The sequence below is a fragment of the Pholis gunnellus genome (genome assembly GCF_910591455.1).
Source record: "Pholis gunnellus genome assembly, chromosome: 9".
Classification (NCBI taxonomy): domain Eukaryota; kingdom Metazoa; phylum Chordata; class Actinopteri; order Perciformes; family Pholidae; genus Pholis; species Pholis gunnellus.
The window spans coordinates 25,226,778-25,238,778 of record NC_136535.1 but is presented as its reverse complement, the minus strand read 5'-3'; the positions used below and the strand labels follow the sequence as shown (position 1 = coordinate 25,238,778).

At 44.0% G+C, this 12,001-nt stretch overlaps 1 protein-coding gene across 1 annotated transcript in view; it reads left to right on the top strand.

The window, feature by feature from the left end:
- lrrc75a (leucine rich repeat containing 75A) overlaps positions 1-6,798 on the top strand; it is a gene marked incomplete at both ends in the record, with an annotated part of 32,322 nt that extends 25,524 nt beyond the window's left edge. The window contains 2 exons of the mRNA XM_079166821.1: positions 5,688-5,961; positions 6,217-6,798. Of these exons, the coding sequence (XP_079022947.1) occupies positions 5,688-5,961; positions 6,217-6,798 (856 nt within the window). The remainder of the gene's footprint in view (positions 1-5,687; positions 5,962-6,216) is intronic.
- Between the last annotated feature and the right edge of the window lie 5,203 nt (positions 6,799-12,001).

The following is a 12,001-nucleotide window of genomic DNA, read 5'->3' as shown; positions in this document are numbered from 1 at the left end:
TTTTAAGTCCCTTTCATTCACTTGAATTCATTGTAGGTCTGTTTTGAGTCCCACATGCTCGCCCTGTTCAAAATGAGCTGTGAGCGTTCAAATATTAATGCTGGCCATAACTTACAAACTGCAGAGTTTTGAAATTAATCTGAGCGCTTCAAAAGCACTTTGATTCTTTCTTTCTTTTCTCATTTTAATCCAAATCTCTTTTTGTTTCCCTTGACTCGTCCTCTGAATCCTTCTCTCTCTCTCTTTCGTCCAAGGCTTTACAGTAACTCACTGAGGAGAACAGGGGAAACAATGAAGCTCCCATTTCCAAAAATATATGTGAGATTATGACGGCGGGTCGATGCTGTGATTATGCTTTTTGATAACTTTGAAGACGTTGAACACGTGTTTAATCCCACGTCGCTTCAACGCGTCTCAAAAAGGTCCACTAGCCGGTTCAAAACCGATGTTGAAAATGATAATTCCTTTTGCATTATGCAGCACCAAGTCGTGTATAAAGTATTGTGTTGAAGCAGAAATATTGAAATGTAACCTTTGCTGTGTGTGTGTGTGTCCGCTGACGCGGGTCATCTGCTTTAAATGCATCGGCACGGCTGAATATGAATCCGAACGAGTCGTCTCCGTCCTCCTCCACAGCACAACACCCGTCACTTGTTTTGTGACTCATGTTTATTCCCAATGGGACCAGTGACCTCCTGTAGCTGTGTGAATAACGGTGGCTGTTACCCACCCAGAGCTCCACTGCTGCCCGACACGGATAAAGACACTTTGTACAGAGTAGCTCCTCATTGTTCCCGGGGTATTCCTTTTATGGATAATGAACTGAAATGTTTCTGTTCCTCGTTTTATTCAGTTTAGAAGATGTTGTATGCGACGGTGTCAGCAATTCCTTTCTTTGAGATGGAAGTTTGGTTTAATGTACGTTTTTCGTGGATTTCAGACATAAAGAAGACGTGGCTCAGTTTCTTGTTTCTGGTGGGCTCTTCATAAAATATGTAGTTATCAATTGCAGCTGGCAGAAAAATAAAAAATAAATAACCGTAGTTTTTATTTTAAGTAAAGCCACGATGTTTTTACGAAACCTAACCAAGTAGTTGTGTTGCTTTTGGTTTCCTTTCAATATACAACGTTAACCACTCTTAAAATCAGGAGAATAAAACATTTCCCTCCAAACGTATCAGTTAGGTTTAGGCAACAAAACTGCTTGGTTAGGTTTCAGAAAAGATGGTAGTTAGTTTATAAGATAACTACGTTGTTTGACAACATGGGCTAACTCAATATGTAACATAGCGTGGAGTTGAATATAAGACATATGGGATATGAGTCCCTGACAACATAACCTTTGAAAAGTTTACTTAAAGCTACTCTTTGTGTTGGTTCTGTCGCCCCCTGTGGACTAAAGTGGTAGTGTCTCTGAGCGCCAGACTCCCTTTAGAAAACCTCTCATGTTACTGCAGCAGGTCTGACAGTCTGCTCTTCTCAGTCCTGGTTCTGGTTCTCCCGTGCCTCCCTTCCCTCCAACGGGTCCAGCAACACGTCCTGGGTCTCCAGCTAAAAAAAAATTGCCAAAACACAGCCCTTTAAGCTCCTCCTCTCTGATTGAAGTTGGCCTTAATCAGTGTAATCAGATGCGGGAGTGATTGCTTGGAATGTGACTCTTCATAAATGCAGCTCCCATGATTAGATCAAACTACTGAAATGTGTCCACAAAAACCATCTCAGACGGAGAGTCCTGCATCTTAACAGGAAGACGTTCCTCCTGCTCGTCTATTGTAGGAAACATAACCCGCTCACACCTGAGAAAAAAGCTTGTTGCACAAGAAGGAGAGGAAGGAGGTGTTTTCTCACCTTCTCCGTCGCACAACAGAAGAGGAGAGAAAAGAGGAGGCTCTGTAGGAGACAGAAACACAGATATTCTTCTAATTAAATATTTAAAACAACCTCTGTGTAATCTGTCCCCCCCCCCCCCCCCACCTACCTTCATTTATATACATCACATGTCTGAGCTGGATGCAGCCTGAGACACGTCGTCCATTTCACCTGGATTCACCTTGTGAGTCTGTTTCAGGAAACAAGTGGGCGGCTTCACATCTTTTAGAGACAGAGAGGTGTGGCGTTGTGGAAATATATATATATATATATATATATATATATATATATATATATATATATATAGAGAGAGAGAGAGAGAGAGAGAGAGAGAGAGAGAGAGAGACAGAGAGCGATGGAGGTAAAACGCAGTGGCCTTTTTCTTTAGAGATGCGATTTGAAATCCAGACTACAGATCAGTGGAGGAGCAGATCAGGACTCACAAGATATTGGTCCATGAGTGTGATGATTACAGGTACGCAGAACCGGACAAAGGTTCACGCTAATAAAGAAGGAGAACAGGGTGAATACTGATTTCCCACAGAGGTACAAGGGTCTACTATTTTTGGACTAAATACTTCTTTGAGTACTAGCACAAATATTATAAAGCACTTCAACTATGTACTTTTTAAGTAATCCAATGTCCAAAGTCCTTTCCAGGGACCAAGATTCACAATTTTCATCTAACTTTGATGTGGGCTAAAAACCCTCTATTCCTTAAGTAGTTTATGAAACAATGTTTTTGGACTGAGTACTATAATATACTATAAAGTACAGTTGATTTGCAAAGTCACTGCTGGTAGTTGTCCAGTTGGGTGATCTTGGTTCAGAGTGGGCGGGGTTTCTCTCTCTCTCTCTCTCTCTCTCTCTTTCTCTCTCTCTCTCTCTCTCTCTGTCTCTCTCTGTAGCGTGGGATTCTGGTCTGAAGCCAGAATACATCACGAGCTCTCTCAGCGTCTCATCTGCTTTTTATTTGCACACTACTATTCTTGTTTATTGCTTTAAACTGAGCATGGCGGAGTGACGTTGGGGGAGACATATTCTTTCTCAAACATCACCTGTTTCCTTGTTGAGTGCAGACAAACACACAAGAGTACGAGAGGAGAATACGACCCTTCGCGATTGGATCGGTGGTCACGGAGAGACGAGGGCATTGCTGTAGCAGCAGCCACTGTGTTAACTAATTATCACACTCTGGCTCATGGGCTGCTGCGTAGAGTTTGGTTGGAGCTCAAACCTCCAGGGCCGTCTGTGGGAAGTGGTTTCAGACTACTTACCCAGACAGGAAGAGGTAGCCGCATCCGCCTCGAGGCGTTCTCTCCTTCTGTTCATTTGCATTTTGCAAGTGAAAAAATATGAAGCATATGTTGAAAACAGGTATATATATATATATATACACACATCCACCCATCCATCCATCCATCTATCATCTATCCATCCATCCATCCACCCATCCATCCATCCACCCACCCATCCACCCATCCATCCATCTATCATCTATCATCTATCCATCCATCCACCCATCCACCCATCCATCCATCCATCCACCCATCCACCCATCCATCCATCCATCCACCCATCCACCCATCCATCCATCCATCCATCCACCCACCCATCCATCCATCCACCCATCCATCCATCCATCCATCCACCCACTCATCCACCCATCCATCCATCCAACCATCCATCCATCCATCCATCCATCCATCCATCCACCCATCCATCCACCCATCTATCCACCTATCTATCATCCATCCATCCATCCACCCATCCATCCATCCACCCATCCATCCATCCATCCATCCATCCACCCACTCATCCACCCATCCATCCATCCAACCATCCATCCAACCATCCATCCATCCATCCACCCATCCATCCACCCATCTATCCACCTATCTATCATCCAACCATCCACCCACCCAACCATCCATCCACCCATCCATCCACCCATCCATCCATCTATCTATCCATCTATCCATCCATCCACCCACCCAACCATCCATCCACCCATCCACCCATCCATCCATCCATCCACCCATCCATCCACCTATCTATCATCTATCTATCCATCTATCCATCCATCCAACCATCCATCCATCCATCCATCCATCCTCCCACCCACTCATCCATCCTTCTCTCTCTCTCTCTCTCTCCACATGGTTATTCACTGTGTGTTTTTGGTTGATGTGATGCTAGTTTGAGGACATCCTGACGTAACAGAGAACAGCTGTCCTTAAATATCTAGATTTCCCCACTGGGGATGTGTTACCGTAGTGATGGTGACAATGATGTGAGGGTGGGGGGGGGGGCAGTGGAACAAGCACATTTTATTCTATTGTGTGGAAACCTTTTCATTGGCCTGTTTGTTTGAATAATAGTAAACAGAGTCTCTGACAACTGGAGCATGAATTGATTGTTTTGAAACATAAATAATTTGAGGCACTTGTTGTAGTTTTAACTGTTATTTTTTAACATTTTCTTGTGCTGTATCAATTGGTCACAATTTAACTGGAGATGTAATTGATTGCTAAATAAACTGCAGTGACAGGTTGAGGTTATCCTATTCAGGATCATTAAGGTTCATCCTCTGGAAACCACGAACACATCCATCCATCATCTGTCACGGCTTATCCTATTCAAGGTCACGGGGGAGGCTGGGGCCCATCCCAGCAGACAAAAGCTGACAATGTCGTTAAGGTTCATCCTCTGGAAACCACGAATGCTAAAAACTAAAAATGTCAACCTCATGGTGAGACTAGAAGAAAAGCCAGAAGATCAACAAAGTCATTAGGGTTCATCTTCTGGAAACCATGAATGTTTGTACAAAATATCGTGCCAATCCATCTAGTAGCTGTGGAAATATTTCACTCAAAACCATAAATGTCAACCTCATGGTGACACTAGAAGAGAAGCCAAAGGACCAACAAAGTCATTACGGTTCATCCTCTGGAAACCACGAATGTTGGTACAAAATGTCGTGCTAATCCATCAGGTAGCTTTTGAGATATTTCAGAATTAAACTAGTGGGTACAACCAAAAATATACACGTTTTTCTACCTGTTTCAGCCACCAAATCCCAAAAGATGTTGGTAGATTTGCAGCTAGTTGCATGTTTTGCCCCGAACGATCAAATCCCAGAATCAAACCACAGTGACGGCTCACTGTGTTATGATTCCGGGTGTCTCAGGGAGGAAAATATTTTTTGGGACGGCTATATTTGACCCACGCTCGGTCATCGCTTTGCTTTGGGCGGCTCTGGCCTAGATTCCTCTGAAGTCCCTCTGGTACGTGACTACATAAATATATTCAGCTGATGATAATAGTTCCCCACAGTCGTTGTTGTTTGGCCAGCTGATCAGAGCTGTGTGTGTGTGTGTGTGTGTGTGTGTGTGTGTGTGTGTGTGTGTGTGTGTGTGTGTGTGTGTGTCTGTCTAAACTTCACTTGCATCAGTGTTGTTTGTTGGTAAGAATAAACGTTGGCTCTCATGTCCAGTGTGTTTTACAGAGATTGTTTTGGATGAATTAAACTTCTGATCTCAGTTTCTTCTGTCTTTGTGGACCAGACCTCAGATCAGTCCTTTGCGCTACGATCCCTTAATTCTCTGCCAAATCGCCCCACTGGGTTTATTTTTAGCTCGGGGCCCTGTGGTTGGAGAGTACAGCTTTAAGCAGGCTGATCATGAACCAGGAAGTTTAAAGACCGAAAAGAAAAAACCTTCACTGAGCGGCTGAGAGAATAGGTGGATGTTATATTTAGTTATTTTAACCCAAATCATGATCTTTTCCTAAACCTTGCTCACGTGTCTTATCTCCAGTTTGAAGGCGGTGCTGTCGGCCCCTCTGTCCAGCGGGGCGTTGGATCTGTCCGGTATCCCCCTGGCGGCCCGGGACATGGAGCGCCTGTGCACTCACCTGCAGCGCCACGCGTCCGTCCTGGTGAGCCTGGAGATGGGCTTCAGCGAGCTGACGGACGAGGCCTTCTTCCTGCTGCTGCCCACGCTGGCCGCCCTGCCGCACCTGGAGACCCTGGCGCTGAACGGGAACCGGCTCACCAGAGCGGTTCTGAAGGAGGTGACTGACGCTCTGAAGGTCAGCGAGTCACTAAAATGTTTTCTTTTAAATGTGATATCGCAGCATAGTGTAGTGTAACTCCTGTAAATGAGATCCTTTGCTTTCTGTTGTCGCCTAAACTTATGAGATAAAGCTATAGAAACAGACCATCTTCTCTCTGATGGTCTCTTTACTGATGGAGGTCTGATAGAGGATCAGGACTACACTGAGACTGGTTCAGGACCAGGTAAAAGTTCTTGTTATAATAAAGTTTGTTCTTATTTTCTCCCCGAGGATCCCGGCAGTTTCCCCAGCGTGACGTGGATCGACCTGGGCAACAACGTGGACATCTTCTCCCTGCCGCAGCCCTTCCTGGTCAGCCTGAGGAAGCGTTGTCCCAAACAGGGGAACCTGCCCACCATCCTGGAGTTCGGAGAGAGCCAGGCCAGCGACCCCCCCGAGAGGCTGAGGGGGCTCGGGGAAGAGGAGGAGACGGACGACACCAACCGGACCGAGAGCATGGGCGAGCTCCGGTCGGAGGTGGAGGAGGAGCTGGACGGGGAGCTGGAGATCGAGGAGATGATGGAGGAGCTGCTGGACTTTGACAGGGAGGTGCGGGGGAAGGACGACGAGGACGAGAGCATGTGGACGGTCGGGGAGCAGAGGAAAGCGGGGAGGAGGAGGAAGGGCTGGAGAGAGGAGGAGGAGACAGAGGAGACAGAGGAGGAGGCGGCGCGACGGCCGGGCCGGAGGGCGGTGATGGCCGACGACGATTCCTCCCACCTGTCCTGCTCCAGCCAGTCGCAACACTCCTCTGGAGCCGTGGAGCCAATGAGAGCGGACGACGACTTGGACCGATCGGATCACTTGACCTGAACCGCTGCTCCTCCCGTCCTCCTCCTGCTTGTGTTTTCCCCCTCCGTGTGTCGAGTCTCGTGCGGAAGGAGACGAGAGGAAGGAGTCTCCTTCGGAGGACAACTGAATGTGCTCGAAGTCAAGAGAGGCTGTCGGCCGTCGGGAAGGACGTGATCCACATGAACGCATCGCCAGGAGGCGTTCAGGCGCCTGAGAACATGAGAGGAGCCCGACAGGACGTAAATAGACCGAGGATGCTAACGCGTAGAATAGACTTGATTATATCACACGAGGCTTTTATGTATAGAATCTTTATTCAGGTCCTTTTCCTCCTTTTAACCATCGTGATACCTACATGTGCCTGTGACACGTCCCGTTAAGAGTGTGTTGTTGAAAGATGGAAAAAAACAGAAACAAATGCACACACAAACACGTCCGGGCCCTTTAAACCTTTTTGAAATTGTTATTTTTTGTTGTTGTTGCCAAAAACTAGAAGTGATTTAAATGTTTTTCCTCCCACGTACCTCCTGACGGATCGGAAGATAGACGGAGAATCAAAAAGTCAAGACGACCGCTTCTCGATAAAATTAAAAAAAAGAGAGAACAGATGCACCGAGTCTTCAGTGGAAGAGAAGTGCACCGGAGATGAAATTAGTCAGCTGAAACCAAAAGAAATAAACAACCGATAAAGAATAAAAAAAAGGAACATTGGAGGATTGTGAGGAAAAGCAGTAAGAAACGAGTGGATGAGATTATTCCAATGTGTCGCAAAGAGAAGTGCCGGGGAGTCAGGATTACAGATTTAGTCTTTTTCCTCATAATCGTGTTTCACCAGCGCTCCTCACATGCTCACAGTCCCGTGTTTATATATCAGATACGATCACATTCACGTATACGCTACTAACGACATCCTCATGGTGTGCAGCTCCCACCCGGCCTGTGCTTTCCACCTCAACGTGTCACTTGTAGTCCAATGTGACGCTTTAACAAACAAACTGTATATTTGGATGTACAGTATATAAAGTATAATGTTTTTATCTGTTCTTTAGATCGTAGATCATCTATTTAAAGATATTTTTGTAGTCTGGGATGGTTTAAGATGTTAAACATGATTTTATGTTTTTAAATGAGAAATGTGAACCAGACTCTTAATATGTGATATTATTAGTTTTATCATTATAAAAAATGAGAAGAACGGTTTTATTAAAATGGAAAGGAGGAGAATGTTAACACATCATATTAAAGCAGTTAAAAATGAATAAATATATTCAAACTTCTCCCGCAGACAGCTGCAAATGCGTTCACCTTCGGAGCTGTGAACGTGTGTCGCATTAAAAATAAAAATTAAAATGAAGGCCTTTAATAACTTGCTTGCTTGCAGTTGCAGCACATCGTTCATATTGAAAAGCATGTAAACTTTTTGGTGTGCAAGAAGATTTCATTGAAATTGCAAACCAGTGTATCTCCGGCTCCCGGTCCTGCTGCTAATCCCTGAATGTTGTGGTTGTGCAATACTACGTTGCTGAAGTATCCCTTTAAACTACAGCAGTGGTGGCGCTGCACAGGATCCATGTTTCCATTTCATTATGTCCCTCTCTGCCAGCACGAGTCATTACCTCTGCAAAGGATTTGCATTTAATCTCTGTGTAGAGGTCAGGAATCTTACATGTAGAAGAAGAATATCTTGACGGTTGCATATCATTGGCAGCGTGTACTGTAGTTAATGTGTCCATTCAAATGAGTGGATTCCATTTACATGTAGCAGAGACACTAAAAAAGAAAGAAAAGCCGCCATTTAAAGGTGTAGGGTTGGTGATTTTCCTGAGAAACATTCTATTTGTTAAAAATTCTCTTTTTTTTTTTTGCTCTCACATAAAAAAAGCGAAGACACAAACGCGGTATCTTTTCATTCTCACTCATTCTCTCCAGATTTGATGACTTTTGGAGCTTGTGGTGCGAGATACTTTCATTTGAAACGAGTTGGTAACACCAGGATGGGTTCGTTCATTGGATCATTTCAAGAAATCGATCGTACTCCTGCTTGTTTCTCAGGATTACCGACACAGCTTTAAAGGTGCATTGTGTGGGATGTGGCGACATCTAGTGGTGAGGTTGCAGATTGCAACCAACTAAAAACTTCTCCCGTGTGCAAAACAGAACTACTGTTAAGTTTGTCCCTTTTTGGGGTTGTCACGCTCTCCGCCATATTCAGGTGATTATACACTAAAGAAAAACAGACTTATTCATATTATATTCCATTTCTGCCGATAGATCCCTCTAAATGCGACGCGCTGGCCCTTTAATTAAAAGGCAAATGAAGCAACCCCTGTGTTATAATACGTCTTTACATATCTTATAACTTAGCCTACACTGTATTATATCTCTTTATCGGTGAACCAGAGATAACTCGTGTCCTTTGCGGATGTTCGTCAGCGGCAACAACACGGCTCTGTGTGGATTAAAAGTATAAACTTCCCTTTAAACTCCCTTTAAAAAACAGCTGTAATTGGACAGTCCCTGCAAAACCAATTTTTACAAACATCTCAGCACAATGAACCCTTCAAACACACGAGCAGTGCATCGTCACAGACAGTGAATGAGACCGAGGGAGATTGTCCTCGAACACAACAGTGATTTTCATCAATTGAAGCTGTTGTGTTTGAAGGACGACGTATTGATTGCTGCAGCGAGTTCAGATGATGATGTGAATGTTTGAATAACATCAGCTATTAGTCCGTGTGGCTTTAGATTGAGCGTCCTAGAGGTTGGCAACCAATCATTTTTACATTTATTTATGACACCACAATAGGAAATTGAATATCTAAACGGAAATGTAATGTTATTCCATCCATATAAGGCAACGTGCATAGCAACATTTAAAAAAAACAAGCCTCTCATAATCAGTTGTAATTACATATGAGAGCACTAAACGAGAAGCCTTCCATCTGAGCCAATCAGAGGCAAAGTGGGGCGGGTCTTCACGGATCAGAGGAAAAAGAAATCAATCAAACTACCGTAAATAAGAGGCGGCGCAACAGCCAATGTTTGAGAGAGAGTTCATTCATCATGAGGATGAGAGGGCACATTTCAAAAACCCTCTCGTCTGCCTTTATGTTAAGGTCACACTGCACATCAAAGCAGAGAGATCACAAATGGAATTACACCGATACATCAGCATGGATTCTGGCTTTTTGTAAATTTGAAACCTTTGATATGAAGGATTAGCGGTTAGGACGATAACCTGATCCCGGTGCTGCATTTTTGATCTGATTGAACATGCAGGTTTGTGCATCCTGACAGGAATGATCTGTGTGTGTGTGTGTGTGTGTGCAACTCTGAATATGTCTCATGGACCCTACGCTAAGCCCCTCCCCCTTTTAATAGCAGATTTCTGGAATAATTGTTTCTGAAATATTAGAGAGAAGTAGACGGAGTATTGTGAACGAAGAGGCCATTAGAATAACCGTAGCAGGTTAAGTTAATATATTGTTATGACTCCGTATAGTTTTCATTATCTAACATAAAACTAAATGATCCTGCTTTTCCATTTGTTTAAAGCATGCCAGGATATTGGTCTTGATCCATACATTAGATATCATAAATTAACGATGATTAATATTCAACCATCTTTGTTTGCTAACCTGTGAAGCTAGCAGATGTTATTAGCATCTTACCTCGGAGCTAACAAAGTAGTGTTTGTTGATCTTTGATGGATTGAGGTCTTCCCCGCTGTTAAATCCATATCATCTCTCCTCGTGTTTTTTTTACATCTGGATGGCGAAAACATACAACTCTCTCCTCCAAACATATCTGTGTCAGATGTAGGAAGTCGACGCGGTCATGGTGGCATCATCCGTATTGTTTGTAGACAGCCGTTTTGAAGCCTTGAGTTCTGTGTTTTGGCCGTTGCCATCTTGGCTTTTTGCAACCAGTGAACAGGAAGTGACCATATTTGGACTGAGGAGGAGTGACGTAGAGACGCCGTATACGTCTCTGGTAGAGAGCAGGCCGCAACCTCCCGTTCTACCGATGCTTCATGTCTTAAACCTGCATTCTCTCTAGTGTCCACCAGGGGGCGACTCCTCTGGTTGTATAGAAGTCTATGAGAAAATGACTCTACTTCTCTCTTGATTTATTACCTCAGTAAACATTGTAAACATGAGTTTATGGTCTCAATCTCTAGATTCAAGTCTTTTTCAATACAGCATGATGTTCATTTAGTAAATGATGGTCCATTTAGAGTCAAACAGACCATAAAGCAGGGGATGCTTTAGGGGCGGGGCTACACAGTGATTGACAGGTCTCTACCAGAGACGTATACGGCGTCTCTACGCAAAATAAACAACATGGCAACGTGCCGTAATCCAAGATGGCGATGGCGAAATCACCTAATTTGAGGCTTCAGAACGGCAGTCCACAAACCAACGGGTGACGTCATCATGACTACGTCCACTTGACGACACTTCAGACGACACTTCAGAACCGGATGTTGCCTCTTGTTGCATACAGCCCTTGAGGGAGGGGCTTAGCGATGGGTTTCACCCATTGGCTCTTTATACAGAGGTCAATAACTACTGACTCAGGCAGAATGAATAGTCCTTTCATACGTTACAGTAAAAGATGACATGATGGTTGTGTTTACCTTGGACTCACAGAGAGCAGGAGGAGCTACTAATACTAAATGTGAAGATGTTTGTGTTGCTCAAAGACTTTGCTGATATGTGTAAAAAATAATATATGATAATGTGAATCTGAAGGCATGAAGTGTCTGTAGCCTTGGGTCTTTTCTCTCTTCAATATATATTTCTAAATCTACAGTATACCTCTGTATTACCCTCCAGACAGTATCTTCTTCTGTCACTCTGCCCTGTTCCCTGAAGCTCTCGTGGCTCTCTCTTGTTTTTCGTGCCACTTTAACGAGGCGATCCATTCAAAGGAATGCTCTGTGCGTTCTTTTACAGATGAAACTGTAAAATGTATAATTTTTCTGTTATGCCATGATCCCAATAAATTCTACGATACAAAAACACGTCCTGTGTTTACTGTGTTTGAATATTATGACGGTTCAAAGTCTTCATCTGTACGTCCAGTGTCCCCCCCCCCCCTAGAGAAAATCTATTTATTTATTTCCTTATTGCACTGCCTCGAACATAAGGTGGTGCAGGATCTGTGTCCCCCCCCCCCCCTAGAGAAAATCTATTTATTTATTTCCTTATTGCACTGC